The sequence below is a fragment of the Notechis scutatus genome, chromosome 4 (assembly GCF_049901735.1).
Source record: "Notechis scutatus isolate UNSWTSFEM ecotype Mainland chromosome 4, rNotScu1.2, whole genome shotgun sequence".
Lineage (NCBI taxonomy): Eukaryota > Metazoa > Chordata > Lepidosauria > Squamata > Elapidae > Notechis > Notechis scutatus.
This window is the reverse complement of record NC_142012.1, coordinates 68875684-68897874: the sequence shown is the minus strand read 5'-3', so window position 1 is coordinate 68897874 and position 22191 is coordinate 68875684. Positions and strand designations below refer to the sequence as shown.

Genomic DNA, 22191 nt, shown 5'->3' with positions numbered 1-22191 from the left:
TATGTCCATATAGCTAAGAATATTGCATTTTAGGATCAATGGGATGATTGACTTTTTTGGTCAGTTCTTTTCTCTAGATATGACACACCAAATATTTAGTGAAACTGAGTTCCAGTAAGAGGACATGATGCATCACTTCAGCAAATGCTCTGTTAATGATTAGATGAAACTGAGTAACAATGTGTACAACTAGGATTTGGGAAACTAGTGAAGAATTCAAAATCTCTTGAAGAACATTGGGACATTTTTCACTCAGAAAGAATTAACAAATGTTCAAAATGTTTTATTAAATTTGGAAGTTAGATTGCTTGAAAACATTCTGTTTTCAGAGCTGTCTATATTTATGTTTTGAACCTAGGATTTATAAACAATTCATAAATTATAAATTAAAATATATAAATTATAAATTATTTATACCACTTATATATTATTTCCCTAAGTTCTGCAGATATGTGAAGATGAAAAAATTGTAATAACTGAAGACTTTGAAATACCATTAAGAGTGCTCCTGTTACCTGTTAGGCTTGTGCGTTTTTTTTGTTTTTTTGTTTTGCCATTTGTGTTTGGGTTGAATGAAGAAATTGTTCAGTTAACAAAACAAATATTTCATGATATCCACTGAATCTGAATGGTAGCAAGGATGGGCATTTCAAGAAGGGGGCTGGGCCTAAATTGTTGACCAGATTACATAAAAGAATGCACTAGGAAATGCAATTTATTTTATCTCAGGATATTGGAACAGGCAATATTTGATACTGGAGCCATGACTGGATGTCCGTTTTGGAAGAACAAATACCAGTAAGTGCATTTCTCTTTTTTGTGAATAAGATATATTTGGATAAACAAAAACAAATGAAATAGATATATGTAAATATAATAATAATTTTTAAAAAGCGGCTGGTTTTTGGAAGCCTGTTTTTATTTCCTATTTTGTAGTACATTTAATTGACAAAAACAGAATCAGTCTTGTTTTGTTACAAATTCAAATAACCAGCATAGTGATATGGTCTGTTATAATGTTCTCTTCTGTTGGCAGTACTTAGCTCTGTTATCATTTGTTTATTCATAGATTTAATTTTACTAAACTGGCTTTGGAAGATGGAGCAGATGACAAATCACAGGAAGGATTAAACAAGGCTAGCAAAGGTGGTCTTATCTATGGCGAATATCTACATGTAAGTAGGAGATAGTGGTACTATTTAAAAAAAATGACTAATTTGCAACTGAATATTTCTGCAGTTTCTGTAGCTCTTTAAGTATGTTTTATGATTGTGAAACTCTTGATGATTGTAATTAATCTTCAAAAGACTCATATTTTAGCTACAGATCCTTAAACGGTCTCAGTAACCCCAATAGGCAAATAACCATTTGTACCCCCACTCCACCCCACCCCAAAGTGGGTGGTTATCAGCAGCTGCGTGGTTAGGAGTCCTACTTTATGAGGGGTAGTTTTCCATTTGAAGACTTGCTTCAAATTCTATTGTTCACAAAATTTTAAAAAGTCACGAATAGTCCATCTTTGTAACTTAATATGAACTACCATTTTTTTCTTTTCTCTCAGCAAAATATATTTTGAATATTAGCATATTGGATTTGTAACAGAATAATATCTTAGGCTCTGCCAGTTGTACTATAGATAATAGTTTATATATCTATATCTATATATATCTATCTATATCTATCTATATCTATATCTAATCTATATCTATATCTATATCTATATCTATATCTATATCTATATCTATATCTATATCTATCTATCTATCTATCTATCTATCTATCTATCTATCTATCTATCTATTTGTTTGTTTTCTTAAGTTTTCACGGGTACTTACATGTATGTTATTCAGCTTTGTTGTATTTTCCCACATCATTATAGTTGTGCTTTTAAAGTTGTAGCAATGTTTCGGCAGAATCTCATCTGCCATCATCAGGCTTCTGTATTGTGTTGTCAGACGACACAATGCAGAAGCCTGATGATGCCAGATGAGTTCTGCCAAAATGCAGGAAACAAAGCTGAATTTATAGATAGATAGATAGATAGATAATAGACGATAGATAGATAGATAGATAGATAGATAGATAGATAGATAGATAGATAGATAGATAGATAGATAGATAGAGTTATAGTTATAGATAGATATAGATAGATATATAGATATATGATAGATATAGATATAGATATAGATATAGATATAGATATAGATATAGATATAGATATAGATATAGATATAGATATAGATAAGAGTAAGGTGGCAGTGAGGTCTTTGTGGGGCAAGAGAAAAACACCATGTTATGCTTTTATATTTCATCTTTTTCAAGCAGGGTGGTTTTTTTTTTTAGTGTATGGCACATGTTAGCCAGGGGTCACCGAGGTGCCTGGCTGCCTCTGTAAAAGGAATTTTTTCAGACAATGTTATCTTTGTCCACAGGACACCTGAATGTCTGTAGGCAATTGGGGGAAGCTCCTTTCTTGTCCCTATGCAGTTTATTCGCTCATGGAAATTGAGCCACCAACCTCAGTGGTGCACAGGACCAGTGTCTTACCACATGAGCCACCACGGCCCCCCTCCAGCAGAGTTTCCCTGCCAGACAAAAATCAATAGTAAAACAATTATTGACAAAGCTCTACCAGTAGAAATGCAGCTTGAACCAAAATGTTCTTATCCAGATCCATAATCCCTTATATTACTTTTAGGCTGAGAGTCACTTTTATTGGCTGTTGGGTTCCCCCTCCCCCCCCCCCATGAAATTATTCTTGTCCTGTTGCTGCTGCAGCAGCTGTATTTTTCATCAGAAAATCAGGTTTGTTTGATGTCTAATTACATTAACATGGGGATGGGGCGGCTGCAATAATTTTGCCAAGTTAAACATTAGTGCCAACTCAAAAATCTATGGTACCCCTAGGCCACATGGACTATGGCACCATCTCTTTCCAATGTGAACATTTTGCATTTTAAAAATGATTCACAGAAAGGAAAGCATTGGTGGTTCCCAAACTTTGGTGTCCTACTCATCCTTACTTTAATTTAAGAACAGCCCTATTAGATAATATGTTTAAAGACATGGTATGTATGGGCACGACTTTAAAGCTATTGTTTTCAAAATATAAAAGACTGAAGATTGAAGTGTGAATTTTTAATGAAGATATATTCATTATGTGATACAGAATTAAATGACATTATCTGCAGAATTATTGAACGATCAATCTTCTTTCTTTTAAAGCTGGATAAAATATTGAATGCACAGGAACTTCAGAGTGAAAATAAGGGAAACAAAATTCATGATGAACATCTGTTTATTGTGACCCATCAAGGTAAATCCTGAATAATCCAGTTCATCTTATTATCTGGTGATTACAAGTACATGCTTACTTTTTAATAAAATGATTTTGTTCTATATATTATTTTAGTACACTATAAGTAAAAGCATGTGTAAAACAACTAATATAACTCCTAGCTGAAAAGGCTGATTGCATTGTTTGAATTGTCTTCAAATTTTGAACTATCCCTAGATTTCTTTTCTTTTTTTTAAAATACAAAACTTTATTAAGTAAATTATTAAAAACATTGGATGTGGTTTAATTGTCCCCACAATCCTGATTGTCACACATATTATGGCATAAGATACATACTTAAATACATTATACAGCTATACAATTCTATGGTATTTCCCAGTTTTAGTCATTCATTCTGCCATCCCTATTCTTTTTTGATTTTAGATCCTTCCCTTTTTCCCCACCATTGATAAAATTTATCCCATATTTTATAGTATTCTATCTCGTCCTTATCTTTCATTTCCCAAATTAATTTGTCCATCTCAGCACATGGCAATTTCTTAGTCCCTAGATTTCTTAAAACCAAAAAAGCTAAGATGTGTATTGGCAATCTTTCTAACTAACGCCAAAACTGCTAACTTTGCAGAATGTAGAATATCTATGCAATACATAAGAAAAATGCAAATAAACTGATGTTCATTAATTAATTACTATTATTAATTCAGTTATAATTCAGGTATTTATCGTGATTATACTACTTTGTGATTTTAAAGCATGTACATAGACACAAATTATGTTGTATTTATGTTCTATACATGCTTTCAGGTTTCATTTAGTTTCATCCATAAATTTCCCTGGGTAGGTTTACACTCGAACATAGTTTTGTTTTGCTAACTTTTTAAAAGTTATGGTATTTTTAATGTAGCAAAACCCACTATACAGTTGTGCTCATAAGTTTACATATCCTGGCTGAATTTTTGATTTCTTGGCCATTTTTAAGAGAATATGAATGATAACACAAAAACTTTTCTTTCATTCATGGTTAGTGTACAGTTGAAGCCATTTATTATCAATCAACTGTGTTTACTCTTTTTAAATCATAATGACAACAAAAACTACCCAAATGATCATAAGTTTATATACCCTGGTGATTTTGGCCTGATAACGTGCACCCAGGTTGGCACAAAGGGGTTTGAATGGCTATTAAAGGTAACCATCCTCAGCTGTGATCTGTTTGCTTGTAATTAGTGCGTGTGTATAAAAGGTCAATGAGATCCTGGACTCCTGATAGACCCTGGCATCTTTCATCCAGTGCTGCACTGACGATTCTGGCTTCTGAGTCATGGGGAAAGCAAAAGAATTGTCAAAGGATCTGCGGGAAAAGGTAGTTGAACTGTATAAAACAGGAAAGGGATATAAAAAGATATTGAAGGAATTGAGAATGCCAATCAGCCGTGGTTCAAACGCTAATCAAGAAGTGGAAAATGAGGGACTCTGTTGAAACAAAACCATGGTCAGGTAGACCAACTAAAATTTCAGCCACAGCTGCCAGGAAAATTGTGCGGGATGCAAAGAAAAGCCCACAAATAACTTACAGGACTCTCTGAAAACATGTGGTGTGGCTGTTTCAAGATGCACAATAAGAAGGCACTAGAAGAAAGATGGGCTGCATGGTCGAGTCGCCAGAAGAAAGCCATTATTACGCAAATGCCACAAAGTATCCCACTTACAATACGCCAAACAGCACAGAGACAAGCCTCAAACTTTCTGGCACAAAGTCATTTGGAGTGATGAGACCAAAATGGAGCTTTTTGGCCACAACCATAAATGCTGCATTTGGAGAGGAGTCAACAAGGCCTATGATGAAAAGTACACCATTCCTACTATGAAACACGGAGGTGGATCGCTGATGAAGAATGGGCAGCTTTACCAACTGAGAAGATAAAGAGCCTCATCCACACATACCACAAAATACTTCAAGCTGTCATTGATGTTAAAGGAGGCAATAGACCATATTAAGAACTGGGGTATGTAAACTTTTGATCAGGGTCATTTGGGTAGTTCCTGTTGTCATTATGATTTAAAAAGAGTAAACACAGTTGATTGACAATAAATGGCTTCAGCCAGCCACTAACTATGAGCGAAAGAAAAGTTTTTGTGTTATCATTCATATTTTCTGAAAAATGGCCAAGAAATCATAAATTCTGGCAGGGTATGTAAACTTATGAGCACAACTGTATGTATTTTGCATTAAGGTATGTTGCAAAGCCTGTCCTTTTTACATTTGTGTTGTGATGTCACATACACATACAATTTTCATTGTGAATCACAAGATATAGTGCAAATTTTTGATGAAAACATTGGTGCTGATGATCTTGCCTTAAAATTATCAATGTTGTTCGGAATAGAAATGTTACTTGCAGAATCTGTAAACTCTAAAAGAAAACCACGGGGAGTTTCTTTTACAATTGCAACAGTAAAACGTTGTACTGGAAAGCCTAGGATTCAAATCGTTAGTCACCTACAAAACCATCAGAATAATCTTTGGCCCAATCCTCTCTCTTCAATTAATCTATTTCACTGAGCCATTGAAGAGTAAAAGAAGGGTGAGGGGAAACAGTGTCCACATTGATTTGGCAGAATAGTGATGTAAAGGTAACTATTGATCCATTTGCTATTAATGTTTATTATTAATAAAGAAATAAAGAATATCTGTGAGAGCACCCTAGACATTAAATTTTCTCCAGATTTTGGAAACTGAAGAAGCATCTGGCCAAAATTATACAGTCATAAAATGCATCATTTGACTAGTAACAGCAATCATACAAATCGGTTATTTATATACAAAGTGGAAGCATTTTGAATTATCCGTCTGTTCTCAGCCTTCTTGTTCTAAAATAATTTTTTTAATAAGGGCACTGGAAACTTTCACAAACTTTAAATGATAGGTACGTTATATAACTAGGGGCAAATTTCTGAGCTATATGCTTCTCGTAGAGACAAACTTTTCATAATTTGCCTAAATAGAAATATTATCTATAATATAAGGGTTTGCAATTCAAATTATGGATGGTGATTGCAGAAAGTAAATCTGCTGGAGAGCTGATAATTGCAAGTTTATGTACTGTTTAAATATTCAGATATGATTATTATGTTGTTTTCTCTGAACCAAATCATGGTGTGCTTGGTCTGCTCTTTATTATTGCAAACGTACCAGAATCTGGGACTATTTTCTGCACTGTGAGATTACAACTAGCAATTTCTATTGATTTGACATTGTAGATTCTATATCTAAATGCCACTTCAGGGACAAATGGGATCTTTATAACATACTACTTTACTATCAAGTTTTTGCACATATACTGTAACTTTTGAATCTCTATTCATTCACTTTTATTTATTGCTTGACAACTGAACTAAAGTTCCTTTCAACTTTAGCTTATGAATTATGGTTCAAGCAGATCTTGTGGGAATTGGATTCTGTTCGAGTGATATTTCAGAATGGCCATGTAAGTAGAACAGAACTGTTTTATTTCAATTTCTCTTTGGGTTCTGATTCTTATAAAATACAATTTGAAATTCAGCTTATGAAATGTTGATATTCTGAACATCTACAAGTGTCAAACTTGATTTCATTGAGGGCCAGATCAGCATTGTGGTTGTCCATTGTGGGCCGGAGGGTAGGAGGGCCATGACCGGAGTGGTAATTGCTGACCACCCCAGTTGCAGCATCCGGGATTTACTTTGACGGTGGTGGGGCTTAGCGGATGGTCAATCTCTGTTTGTGGCATAGTGGAGAAGATGGAAGGCAATCCCCTCACCAGACCAGACCAGCCTGGTGGCAAAAACGGGGATTGACCGGTCCCCAAACCCCGCCATTGTCAAAGTAAATCCCAGGCCCTGTGTTGCAATATACAGATGAAAAGCACAGATTTGGGAGAGAGAGAGGGAGAGAGAGAGAGAGGGAGAGATGCAGAGTGAGAGAAAGGGAGAGAAAGAGAGAGAGTGAGTGAGTGAGTGGCGGAGAGATATCCAATCCAAAGTGTGTGTGTGAGAGAGAGAAAGAGAGAGAAGGAGAGATCCATCCAATTCAATCTTGGAGATTTATACCAGGGCTGGCGGCTGTGTGTGCTCTCTCCCTCCCTCCCTCCCTCCCTCTCCCTCTCTCTCTCACACACATACACACAGGTTTGATCAGATTGTTCTCTCATTCTCTCACCCTACTTCATGGCGGCAGCACCAGCCATGCTCTCCATGGTGGCCAGCACTGCTTCACCCTCCAGCCCCCCCCCTCCACTTTGTCTTCATTCTTCATCCCATCTTCTCCTTGCTCACCGCTGTAACAGAGCAGGAGGATGAGCGGTGCAGAAGTGCAGCAGCTACAAAGTGAGGCGGGGGGAGTGGATGATGGCAGGGGAAGATGAAATGAGGCAGTGGGGGAGGTGGAAGACAAAGTGAGGTGGTGGTGGGGTGGAAGATGAAGCAAGGCAAACAGTTCAGACCTTCCCACTTTTCATGAAAAAAAGATCTTGCAAAGTTGGAAGGTCTGGACTATTTTTTTTTTTACCGTAGTCCCAGACTACTTTTGTTGCCCTGCTCACGGTAGTGGCGAACTGGGCCTGTCACACATGCACCCACCCCGTCCTGTCCCCACCCACGCAAGCCCATCAGAATGGCTGAAGTGATGTGGGCTGGCCCCTTACAGTTTCCGGGATGGCCACGCCGGCAGGATCTGACCTCATCGTGGGCCAGATCCAGGCACGGGCCTCGAGTTTTATACCCCTGATCTACAATAATTACCATTTTGGGGATGCCAGTTAAGACAAAATCCCTAAAACGTATGACTGAAGAGCACAATTAAAATTCTTCAGGCTGCAGTCCTATACACTGTTACCTGAAAGAAAATTTTATTGTTTGGAGGGAAATCCGATATATTCTGGCAGAGAAAGAAGGACATCACCTCATCGGGAAACAGGAGATGAAAATATGGAAATATAAAAATTGTGGCTGTGAGGGACCAATAGATAGTGGATGAGGCAAAACAAGCCTAGATTAAACCCTAGTTAAGATGGGCAATTTGGAAATGTTATCAAATAACTGTTATAATTAGAGCAGTCTATTATGGGTTATGATTTTACTGTCATTGTTGTGCTTTATTAGCCAAATCATAATATTTTTATATATACATTCAAACTAAGGTGAAAGATGAACGGAACATGCTGAAGATGGTTACTCGAATGCAGAGAATTGCAATAATCCTTAAATTGCTTGTGGAACAATTTTCCGTCCTAGAAACAATGACAGCTCTGGACTTCTTTGATTTTAGGTACAAACATTTCAGGTCTTTGATTCATTTATATGTGCAATTGCCAAAGTCTTAAAATGAATTTATAGGAAAATAAAATACTGATAAAAGAAAAATATTTGTAGCTCAGGATAAAAATGAGGAGTTGGTGCTCTCTGAACTTGGTTGTTTTTTTGCAGACATTTCATTATCCAAACTAGGTAACATCAGCAATACTATAAGAGTAGAGTTTGCTCTCTGTTTATATTATAGTGACTTATCCTGTTAGTATTGGTGGGAGTGGTCTTGGAGGTTATTTGTTTGGGCTGTCTACTGTTAGCTTATTTGGCAGTTCCTTGATTAGGGTATTGAATACTTCTTGATTGTTAATCTTGGAGTTTATCTATACTCATCTGGATGTTGATTAGCAATTAACTTGACAGGGCAGGATAAGGAATTGCAGACTTGAGAGGTCAACAAAACACACACAGTTGGGAAGACGCCAGGAACCCAGATAAGCCTCGACAATAACACGACAATAACTCACGATTTGTTTTCAACAACTTTGCTGTGCGTAGCTTCCCTTTTTTAAACACTGTGTTTCCAGCTGCAGCTAATGAAGGGAATCAGGCAGGGGTGGGATTCAAAATTTTTTAACAACCGGTTCTGTGGGCGTGGCTTAGTGGTGGGCATGGCTTGGTGGTCATGTGACTGGGTGGATATGGCTTGGTGGTCATGTTATTGGCTGGGTGTGGCCAACTCAATATCACTCACATTGAGGCACGCATCTCCTCCCCTGGCCTCATGATTGTGGGGATGCTGCAACAGTCATAAGTGTGAAAAATGGTCATAAGTCACTTTTTTCAGTGCCATTGTAACTTTGAATGGTCATTCCACATAAGCAAAGTACCAGCAAAGGAGGGGGAAAAAACTCCAGAGAAGTTCCTGAGACAGGAAGTCTAGTCCTGCCAAGAATGTAATAAGGGTTAATGGAGAGGCAGTTTCTGAAAGCAACACCAGAATGTTTCCTTCCTGCCTTCCTTACAGGATTAGGCCAGTAATTTCTTCTAACAACCGGTTCTCCAAACTGCTTAGAATGTTAACAACCGGTTCTAGCGAATAGGTGCAAACCTGTAGAATCCCACACCTGGAATCAGGGCCCTTCCTCGTAAGCCTCGCAACTCACATTGCTCTCTTCTCTGTTCTTCCCTAGGATGAAGAGGGGGTGGGCCTGAGTCTTCCTCTGAATTCCCTCTGCCTTGCTCTACCTCTTCCCTGCTCTGCCCAGCTGGACTTTGTCCTTCCCCAGTTTCTTCCACAGCCAAAGGAGCCACACTCCCACTCCCTACCAGCTGCTTGGCCTCCCCCTCAGAACCAGATTACGATAGGGGCATGACACCCACCAACATTAACAGGGCAACCAGTAGCCTATAAAATGAGAACAAACTCTACTCCCTGCTAGAACTGATGATGTTGCCTAGTTTGGGTAATGAATCATCTGCAAGGAAACAACCAAGCTCAGAGACCAAGGACCCCTCACAAAATACTCTATCAGGATTTGTAGTGATGATAGCGGTAATGTATGAGCATTTCACAGAATTGAGGAATAGAGGTTTTTATCCTGATAGGATTAGAAATCTAGAAATACGAAAAAGGAAAAATTACAAAGGAGAGAACAATGACCACAGGGGAAACCAGTAAAGAAGGTAGGCAAGTTCAAACCACATATAGTTAGGCTTAACTGCAGGTTTAACAGGCAAGTCTGTGGTGAACAAATAGATGCAACATTAATGGGTAGCATCTAAGTACACATTACCATATTTTTAAATTAGCCAAATTTTACAAGATCACCAATTCACATGAGATTTTAATTGAAATTTCACAAATCTACTAATCTAAGATTTCAGAAATTTTAAAAAAAATGGTGGGGTTGGGTGTTTTTTTTTTTGGTGGGGACAAGGACATCTTTTCTATTGTACAATGCTGTTCAAAACCTTTTGAAGACAAGTCGTTCCACTGGTTAATTGTTCTTACTGTTAGGAAATTTCTGTTTTAATTCTAGGTTGCTTCTCTCATTAATTAGTTCATGTTTATGTCTATGTGGTCTAGCTGAAATGGTCAACCTGAAGTGATCCACCTAGTCTATAATACATCCTGATACTTAAGAATTAGGTTAGAAACTTTACATGAGATGTGAATGACTTTTTTAAAGCCCTTTAGGAAAAATATAAATGCAGTGTTTCTGTCCTGATTCAGATGTTTTGGATGGCATTCTGGATGAATTAAAACAAAAATTAAGTAGTGAGTTTTAACTTAATTCCAGTTTGTATAAACACATACTGTAACTGGGCATATATATTTAGAACTAAGCCTTACAATGTTTGAGTCACTTTTGATTAAGCATATAAAGTGTCAAGGGACTGGGAGGAAGGCACCAACATTGACCTGATTAAAATCAGTGAGACAAGTTACCCAGGATTAACATAAATCTAATTTATTTCCAAGGATATGGTTCTATGCCTAAAATTGAGATTCTGTCCAGCGTGATTGCTTGAGCAAAGATTGATGATTCAATAACTTCACAATTACTTGATGTAATAGAATAACACCACAAAATCAAATGTGTTTTTTTATGCAGAATAATAAATTACAGCTCTTTCTCCTATTTTTAAAGAGATTATCTAAGTCCAGCTTCAGGATTTCAGAGTTTACAGTTTCGATTATTGGAAAATAAGATTGGCGTCCCTCAAAGTTTGAGAGTTCCATATAATAGAAGGCACTACCGGGATAACTTCAAGGGAAAGGAATCTGAATTATTGCTTAAATCCGAACAAGAGCCATCACTACTGCAGCTAGTCAAAGTATGATTTTTCTCATTTACTATTTAACTGGTCACACAGAGTTGTGATCATCAAAGGGCTCATCCAGTCTTGGGCTTTGATGTGATTACAGCCTTTTCTTTAAAAAAAATCAGCTCAGTTGAATTAAAATATAAGGAATTAAAAACTGGGTGGGTGTTCTGGTGGGATAAGAGAAAGAAGGATGCTACTCCTATTATTCTCTTGTCTGTTGATGCTTTGCTATGGCTAGTCAGTAAGCACCAGCTTGCTAATTCACACATTGCAATTGGTGCAATCAATTGATATTTATTTTCTTGTGTTTTATAAGGCATGGCTAGAAAGAACACCAGGACTTGAACCAGAAGGATTTAATTTCTGGGGGAAATTTGAAGCAAATGTACTTAATGGATTAGAACAAGAATACACAATAGTACAGGTACATATTCCAATTTATCATGTTGTCCTTAGATAAATAAAGTGGCTTTCATTTGTAGCAAAATCTCCTGGTTGTAGTTCTAATAAGAGAGCATATACATATGAATTGTACCTCCATACATGTGTGAATTTTCATATGGATTGGTTTAAGCTTTCTGTTGCATTTATTTATGCCTGCACATACATGGGCTGTGATTGGTTTTGTTGAAATAATGAAAGCAGAATCGCAGTGAAGCTTTGGCCTTTTTGATATGCATGCAATGTTGCAATAAGTACACTGCTCAAAAAAAATAAAGGGAACACAAAAATAAGACATCCTAGATCTGAATGAATGAAATAATCTCATTAAATACTTTGTTCATTACATAGTTGAATGTGCTGCCAACAAAATTACACAAAAATTATCAATGGCAATCAAATTTAGCAACCCATAGAGGTCTGGATGTGGAGTTACACTCAAAATTAAAGTGGAACAAAACACTACAGGCTGATCCAACTTTGATGTAATGTCCTTAAAACAAGTCAAAATGAGGCTCAGTAGTGTGTGTGGCCTCCACGTACCTGTATGACCTCCCTACAACGCCTGGGCATGCTCCTGATGAGTGGCGGATGGTCTCCTGAGGGATCTCCTCCCATACCTGGACTAAAGCATCCCCAACTCCTGGACAGTCTGTGGTGCAACGTGGCATTGGTGGATGGAGCGAGACATGATGTCCCAGATGTGCTCAATTGGATTCAGGTCTGGGGAACGGGTGGGCCAGTCCATAGCATCAATGCCTTCGTCTTGCAGGAACTGTTGACACGCTCCAGCCACATGAGGTCTAGCATTGTCATGCATTAGGAGGAACCCAGGGCCAACCGCACCAACATATGGTCTCACAAGGGGTCTGAGGATCTCATCTTGGGACCTAATGGCAGTCAGGCTACCTCTGGCGAGCACATGAAGGGCTGTGTGGCCCCCTAAAGAAATGCCACCCCACACCATTACTGACCCACTTCCAAACCGGTCATGCTGGAGGATGTTGCAGGCAGCAAAACTTTCTCCATGGCGTCTCCAGACCCTGTCACGTCTGTCACATGTGCTCAGTGTGAACCTGCTTTCATCTGTGAAGAGCACAGGGCGCCAGTGGTGAATTTGCCAATCTTGGTGTTCTCTGGCAAATGCCAAACATCCTGCACGGTGTTGGGCTGTAAGCACAACCCCCACCTGTGTATGTCGGGCCCTCATACCACCCTCATGGAGTCTGTTTCTGACCTTTTGAGCAGCCACGTGCACATTTGTGGCCCGCTGGAAGTCATTTTGCAGGGCTCTGGCAGTGCTCCTCCTGTCCCTCCTTGCACAAAGGTGGAGGTAGCGGTCCTGATGCTGGGTTGTTGCCCTCCTACGGCCTCCTCCATGTCTCCTGATGTACTGGCCTGTCTCCTGGTGGCGCCTCCATGCTCTGGAGACAGAGCAAACCTTCTTGCCACAGCTCGCATTGATGTACCATCCTGGATGAGCTGCACTACCTGAGCCACTTGTGTGGGTTATAGACTCCATCTCATGCTACCACTAGAGTGAAAGCACCGGCAGCATTCAAAAGTGACCAAACCATCAGCCAGAAAGCATGGGAACTGAGAAGTGGTCTGTGGTCACCACCTGCAGAACCACTCCTTTATTGGGGATGTCTTGCTAACTGCCTATGCTTTCCACCTGTTGTCTATTCCATTTGCACAACAGCGTGTGAAATTGATTGTCAATCAGTGTGGCTACCTAAGTGGACAGTTTGATTTCACAGAAGTGTGACTGACTTGGAGTTCCATTGTGTTGTTTAAGTGTTCCCTTTATTTTTTTGAGCAGTGTATATAAGAGGCATAAATCTTGCATCATGATTGCACAATCATGGCACCACTGTTATCGTTTTGCTTTCCTTGACCATCCTGCAGATGCTACTGGTAGGGGAGAACCTTTAACTCATAGCAACACTGCATGAATGTCTTCCCAAATAGTTCAGTTCTCAAATGTCGGTGTGCTGAGGATGACTTATTTTAACAAGTTCAGACACTGAACCAGAAAATCTGACAAAATCTAAAGTTCTTACTTGGACATTTAAACAGAAAAAATATTCAAAATAAATTAATTCAAGAATGATTATATAGTTACAAGCAAACAGTTTTTAAGGGTATATAAGAAAATGTGTTATTAATAAATGTGATTACCTTCATGTTATAATATAAACTGGTTGTTCATTTCTGTGCCCAAGTTTGCTTTAGGATAACAGATGTGTATAGAGTCAATAACTTCCATCCATATTTAGGATATTCCATGCTTTTCCTAGTTGGTCCCTTCCAGATATGTTGAAAGCTACAGTCTTGGCAAAAGGGCCATGTTAGAGAAAGTTCATGTTCTATCAATTGATCCATAAGCAGAGGCATCCAAGTCTGCAATAGTTTCCTTCTAGTGCTGACATTTTTGTGTTTTATATTAATCACACATGTACACAAGAGGAACTGTGATTGTCAAGTGTTAAACAGAAGACTTGTGGAAAAAAGCTCTGGGTATATGAAATGCAAAGGAAAAATATTCCCCACAAATGCAAGCATAGCTAAGTAAAATGTTTTTTTTTAAAAAAAAGAATAATTGTCTTTGAAAGGCTAAAGAAGACTCTGAGGAAAAAGAAGATCAAATGGCAGAACTTCAGAAGCAAAAAGAAGTACTTATGTCATTATTTGATGAAAAACTCCATGAACATCTTTTTAGTAAAGGTAAGCACAGTAAAAGTAAACACACAGGTAGTCCTTGACTTACAACAATACATTTAGTGACCATTCAAAGGCACTGAATAAAGACTCACACTTACGGCAGTTGCAATGTCCTGGGGTCACATGATAACCTTTTGTGATCTTCTGACAAGTCAAGTCAATGGGGAAATCAGATTCACTTCTCCGTATTACTATAACAACTGCAGCAATTCATGCAACAACTGCGGCATGGACAGTGGTAAAATGAGGCAAAACTCACTTTACAGCTGTTTTGTTTAGCAACAGAAATGTGGGGTTCAGTTGGGATTGCAAGTTGAATTGGATTTTCAGTTCTTGATAGACAACATAAAATCACCTGCATTAGAATTTCTGTATTATTTTCCACGTTTTAATTTTTTGCAGGTGACAGAAGATTGTCCTATAAAGCAATGAAAGGAGCGTTAATGATATACTTCTACAGGTATGCAAAAGGTGTGGCTGTCTCTGTAAATGGCTTTCCTGGTGTTATTTCTTTACTGAAACATTTTGTTTTTTGTTTTAACATCCTTAACAAGCAGGATTAGGATTATGAGTTCTTGCATACCAACCATTTGTTTAACAACCATTTGAAGTTACAACATTGGGAAAAAAATAACTTTATGGTTCATTTACGACTATTTTGCAAGCTTTGCTGCATCCCTTTGTCATCTTGCAACTAATAGATACTGTACTCTCCCTGATTTGTGGTTTTTAATTCCCTGCTCACCTTGGAGAGCAGAGCAGATATCTTGCATGGGAAGAGAGAGAGAGTAAGTGGTTTGCTGTTCTACACATCAAAAACAGCCTGGGAGCTGTGGGCATGTGCAAACAACTTACAGCATTCTCTAGAAATCTCTTTCTCTCCAAATGATTTCTATAGGCAATCTCGCCTTTCAGTGCACTCGGATTCCATCTTATCTAAAGCTATTAGTCAAATCTTTTGCAAATGGATATCCACCTGTTCTGTCTCACCTGTAGCCACAAGGTGAGAGTCCAAATGTCCCAAAGGAATAAACATGAACAGACAATATCAGGAACAACAGAGTTAACTTTCCTCTGTAGTCGTCATTGGCAGCTTTCCCAGAAGCTGTCTTCAAACCCAGATAACGAGGTGCACGATAAATCAGAGCCGAAAGGCAAACAGAAGGCTTCTTCCAAACTGCGAACGTAATTAATGAAGTTTGACCCGAACAAGGATCGTTAGCTAACACGCCTCCTTATATTCCTTGAAGGGGCGTGTCAGTCTTTCTAATTAGTCTCTGATTTGACGTTTCCTTTCAAATTGTGCTTGACGTCTCACCCTACGTCTAGTCCTTGCATCAACCCAACATTCGTCAGTTTGATCATCACTCAAAGACTCTGGCATGTTCTGTGGATCAGCTGCTGATACCTGAGGCATATTTGATATGGAAGGTTCTGGAGAGGATGATGATTCCGACACTTCCTCATCCTCCTGGCTCACGTCTGCATCTCCCATTAAAGCAGGCTCAAATTCCAATGCCAAACCCTCCTCATCACTCGAACCTGTGTCTTCTGACACATCAGACTCAAAGCACACAGCAGGTTCAAACCTCCCAGTCACAACATCCACCCCACATGAAAAGCATAAGAAAACAAATGGGGGAAAGCTGCACTAAATATTTATTTTGACCCTAAGCTTCATTTATGCCTGTTTGTTGATTTCCAAAGAATATAAATAGGAATAGCAAATTTTGAGAAGCAAATTTGAAGTCTATTTTCTGTGTTCTTCTGGTTATTTTTAGCTATTAAACTGTAGCAAGTCTCAAATTGCTTTAGTAATTATGTTTATTCACTTGGATTTTCTTTTCTCTTTTTTTGCTTCAACACAAACTGATAAATTCAATCATTATTTAAGAGAGGAACCTCGCTTTCAAGTTCCTTTTCAGCTTCTTACTTCTCTTATGGATATTGATGTTCTAATGACTAAATGGAGATGTAAGTTTTCTTTTGAGCATTCCTTTGATGCAAATAACATTATTTTCATTTGACATTGCCATTATAGTCAACATGAAAGGTTGACAGTCTAGGATTTTGTAGCCGATTGAATATTTATTCCATCCTGGAGTCCCTAGATTGATAAAAGTTACAGGAGATGAGTACAGCTGGCTTATAACTTCAGGCATCTAATGATTTAAGTCAGGTCTCCAAACTTGGCAATTTTAAGACTTGTGGACTTCAACTCCCAAAATTCCTCAGCCAGCTTGCTGAGGAATTCTGGGAGTTGAAGTCCACAAGTCTTAAAGTTTCCAAGTTTGGGGACCACTGGTTTAAGTGATGGGTAAATTTGAAATACTCAGATATGGGTTCTGCCACAAAGTTGTGCACATTTAGCAAATCATTTTATTTTAACCTTACTTCTGCTCAACTGGAATGGGGGATGATATCACAAAACTATCTTTTAAGTTTTTTTTAAATGCAGCAAAATATTATATGTGATAATATATTGTGTAATAAATATATTCCAAGGTTCTGATCTTATACTTATTTTCGTAAATCTAGGCTATATTAAATCCTGCTTATTGAACTGTTATAAGTATCCACTTTGAAATAAAATAGGCATGTCTCCATTTAATTATAAATAAAGTAGAATATACTAATATAAAATTTTAAGTTTGTGGAACTGATGAAACAATTCTCATTTACAACAGTTAAGTAATCTTTTTATATCTAAAAATGGAAAATGAACTAAGTGAGTTTCTATACACTTAGATAACCATGTGTGCATGGTGCACAGAATGATTGGCAGCAAGGCTGGGACTGGAGGCTCATCAGGCTACCAGTATTTACGTTCAACTGTAAGGTAAGTTTAGGAAACCAACTTCAGTTTTTGTTATTATTTATGAATGGCAACACACATACCATATTCACATAAAAATGGATAAGAACGTGAAGCAAGAATTATTTGACATCTACATACAGTTTTCTTAGCAATATTTCCAGAGCAGATCTCATGTTTTAAGTTTACAAGGGAGTTTGTATTGATCTTTTTGTAGGAAACCACCACAAGATGCTATGGGTAGAGTGTAAATGTTTGGCTACACAATTATGCTTTCTCCTTGTGAATTTAATTTCCTTTTAAAAATACCCCGTTTCTCCAACAATACGGCCTCCCCCAATAGGAAGTCCCAGCATGTTTTATAGGCATGAAATTAAGCCCCTCCCCCCCAAATTAAGGCCTATATTAAAACATGCAAAATGGGGAGGGATGGTGGGGGGGGACTTGCCGTTAGGAAGTACTTTTGTTGCACACCCAGATATGGTGCTGCCTGCGTTGACCCCGATATGAAGTGCCCCACCAACGCCGAGGTCAACATCCAAGCCATCGCTGCCCACCCGCCCGAAGATGCAAGGGGGGGGGGGAATTAAGTCACCCCCGAAAAGACGGCTTAGCCATGTTTTCAGGGCTCAAAAAAAAAATAAGACCCGGCCTTATTATATGAGAAACACGGTATATACAGGTAGTCCTTACCTTATGATCATTTGTTCAACAATGGTCCAAGGTTACAATGGCAGTGGAAAAAGTGACAATGAACTTACAATTGTTGCACCATCCGAGTTATGTGATCATGATTCAGGTACTTGGCAACCAGATCACATTTACAACTCTTTGTAGTGTCCTGCAGTCTTATGATCATGATTTGTGATCTTTTTAGCTAATTTCCTGCAAAAAAAGTCCAGTGGGGAATCTGGGTTTGCTTAATGACTGTGATTCACTTAATGATTGTCATAAAATGGTGGCAAAATTGCATCTGACTCAACTTACGATTGCAACAATTTATAACAGAAATTCTGGCACAAAGTAGTGGTAATAAGTTGAGGACTACATACAGACATATTCATTCCTCAAATACTTTCTTCATTTGTCTGATTGGGAAGTATATCTATAAGGGTACATAGGAAAAAAAAGAGCATTTTAAAATTTTTCCTTGAACCCTAGTAAAATTATTTAAAGCACCAAGAGGATTAATGAAGGGATTCATAATTAATGCATCAAATGTATTGCCGTAACCAATTCAAGCAGGACAGGTTTTTATGAGTGGTCTAAATTACCTTCATGCCTCTAATAGTTAATTGCATAGTTTATTTCAAGCAGTTCTTTGAATAAACATATTAAGTCACTGCTGATTTAATGTGGACAACATCTGTTTGAATGTAATTGGGAATTCAGATGGTGGGATACAGTGGTGTTGATAGCCAGTAGAAAGCTGGCTTTTCTCTTCCAATTTGAGTCCCATGATATTCATGATTATAGATGTTATTGTCTAATAACATTTGGAAGTTTAAGTCTGGTTGTAGATCACTTGCTCTAAGAACTGCATGTTAATGAAAACACATTTGGATGGTTGTACTTTAGCTCCATAGATGAAAATTCTAAAATCCTTTTAGAATTTTGATAAATAATATTAAAACCAATGAAGCCTTCCTAAGCAAGAGGTATTTTGAGAAATTATGCAATACCCTGCTAGTAGGCTTTCAGTTTGCCAGTTAACTTTAAAAAGCAACAACCAAGAACCAGATGAATCACCTCAAAAATCATCTCTATTACTGAGAATTACATCTTCAACAGACATGTTCAACCCTTGATTAAACAAAATAAGCATGCTTTGGGTGCCAAGAGAAGGGAGGTTAAGATGCCTATAATCTTTCATTGCCACACTCAACGGTAGTCAAACGTTTTTGTAATTGTCCTTATCTGACATGTTCAACTTAAAATTGCAAAGTTGAAATGTGTATATGTGTGTGTGTGTGTGTGTGTGTGTGGGGGGGGGGGGGGGGGGGGGGGGGGGGGGGGGGGGGGGGGGGGGGGGGGGATATATATATATACATATACATATACATATACATATACATATACATATACATACACACACACACACACACACACACACACACACACACAAACTAAAATTGAAAACTCTTGAATGGAAGGTGTCCTTCAGATATCTTATTTGTTTCTGTCTCATGGCAAGAGCTTCACTTCCTTTGAGACACCATTATTGGGCAGGGGTGGGATTCAAATTTTTTAACAACTGGTTCTGTGGGTGTGGCTTAGTTGGTGGGTGTGGCTTGGTGGTCATGTGACTGGCTGGGCGTGGGCAACTCAACATCACTCACATCGAGGCACACATCTCCTCGCCTGGCCTCTCATGACTGTGGGAGTCGTAACTTGAAAAATGGTCATAAGTCACTTTTTCAGTGCGATTGTAACTTTGAATGATCATTCCACACAAGCAAAGGAGGGAAAAATAACTCCAGAGAAGTTCCAGAGACAGGAAGTCTAGTCCTGCCAAGAATGTAATAAGGGTCAACAGAAAGGCAGTTTCTGTAAGCAACACCAGAATGTTTCCTTCCTGCCTTCCTTACAGGATTAGGCCAGTAATTTCTTCTAACAACCGGTTCTCCGAACTGCTTAGAATGTTAACAACCGGTTCTAGCAAATAGGTGTGAACCTGTAGAATCCCACCCATTATTGGGCCTTGCTTAGGGCATCCATTGGCCTTAATGCAGCTGCAGACATATTTATTAAACTTTATATAGTATGTAATATGTCATAGCATGAATTACTGTATATTGTTTCATTTTGCACATAAACTGTATTTCTTCTTATGGGAACCAAAAGGAGTCATTTTTGGCTTTAGCCTTTGATTATGCAAATCAATTCATAATTGTATGGAGTTGTCAAAGAAACAGCTTTTGATAAATTATGACTAATAAGAGATCATCATTATCCCCATAGCACAATTATCATCTTCAAGGTGAATAGCTGCTCCAGGGAATTGCAGAATGCTCCTCTGGAAAATTCAATCTAATCCAGCAAGTTGATTCCAACCAACGTTTTCCATTGTTAATGCTCACCTTAAAGGGACCAAAAAAGTTGAGATCTTCTGGTCAATAGATTCTTCTCAGAATTAAAAAAAAAGATGTTTGCCCTCATAGAGTCCCTTTGCTGCAGACAGTCTTTTGCTGCTCTATTGATATTAATGAGCATTAGGTAAAGGCTTTCCACACTTGTTCATACTTAAGGATATAATTAGGCTTTTAAAGCTATTATAAGAGGCATTGGGATCATTAGAAAGCTCATAACATGGTAGCTGGTGTTTTTTTCCTGAATTCACCATTCCCAACTCTTAAGCATTAGAACTGGACGCTAGTACATCAAAACAGTAAAAATCTTGGATAGCTTCAGCTTGCCGTTATCTATAAAATACGATGGAATTCCATTTTCATCAATATTTTTCTTTTTCTTTTTCAGTGACAGATACAAAGTATTTGTTGATTTATTCAATCTTTCAACTTACTTGGTGCCAAGAAGCTGGATCCCAAAACTGAATCCAACACTTCATAAATTCCTTTACACGGCAGAATGTTGTGACAGTTCATACTTCAGCAGTGATGATTCAGAATAACAGCTTTCAAAAGGCCTGGAAGTTGTGGAGTCGACACATACATCTAGAGGCACTGGTTTAAAAAAACTTAAAACATGCAGACTAATAATTTATATATATAAATATATGTATTTATGCACAATATACAGTAACATAGATTTTAATATATAACTATTTCAAGTAAGTAATTATAAAATAAAATATAGAGATAGCCAGATCAATTTTAAGTTTTACTTTTATTAGTTTTACCTGACTTATTAGGCTGAACCAAGATGTTTGATTGCTGCAGTAAGTTTGTAATAAAGATTTAATTTTAGGTTTATTACATTTGTAATTATAACTTCAAATTTCCTTATGAAAGCTTGCTCCTGAAAACAATATAAAAATGTTGGGATGGAGAAAGGAAAAAATTGCACTGTATATTAAAAAAAACTGAAGAAACCACATATTTATATAGAATTGGCAACATATGCTAGAGTGGATTGAAGGAACATGTTATGCACATGTTGGAAAATGGTAAAAGTTTTTAATAAATGAAGGTTTTTTTTTGAAGGAACCTTTATTTTTTTAAATAAGGAGAACTAATGTTATCAGAAGAAACAGAACATTTGAAAGGCTACGAGATACTTAAGAATTGTGAGATATACATTAAAATGATAGATCAAAAGACATGGATCAGGAATGAATGGGTGCTTAGTGAACTGAATACAAAATATGTGACCTGTTTTTAAAAAGTTTAAATAGTTTTTATCAGATAGAGAGAATGAATGAAGATTGAATTGCAAAACAAATGGATTAAGGAAGAATGACTGAGTCAAAAAAGGTTGAGGATAGGAAAAAAAATTGGTTGGGGATAGTTGATAAGAGCCTCAAAAACAAAGCATTTTAAACAACAAAAAGCAGTAGATGAAGGAGAGTATGGCCATAATCAAAGTAAATTAATTACAAGATAGAAAGGTATATTGAAAGGTTTCATGTAAATTAGATTTAGTTGTGCATCATTTTTGTTTATTATGACTTTCTTTGGAATAGCGTTTCTTGCTTTTCTGCATTATTTCAAAAAGATATAATGTTAATAGGTGAGAGCATATAAAATCTTATTGGTTGATGGAATTGACTTGCCTTCCTTTCGGATGAATTAGCAATTATGATATATGTGCATGCATTTCTTTCCCAGTTGTTACTCAA

At 37.6% G+C, this 22191-nt stretch overlaps 1 protein-coding gene across 1 annotated transcript; it reads left to right on the top strand.

Moving 5' to 3' along the window:
* The first annotated feature begins 480 nt into the window (after nt 1–480).
* On the top strand, nt 481–21549 carry TDO2 (tryptophan 2,3-dioxygenase). The gene is made up of 13 exons (XM_087963676.1): nt 481–526; nt 730–798; nt 1070–1175; nt 3226–3316; nt 6716–6786; nt 8476–8603; nt 11236–11422; nt 11730–11837; nt 14470–14581; nt 14981–15038; nt 16473–16552; nt 17327–17417; nt 20871–21549. The coding sequence occupies exons 2-13, from the start codon at nt 764–766 to the stop codon at nt 21022–21024; spliced, it is 1221 nt and encodes a 406-aa protein (XP_087819802.1). The 5' UTR covers nt 481–526; nt 730–763; the 3' UTR covers nt 21025–21549.
* Nucleotides 21550–22191: the final 642 nt, after the last annotated feature.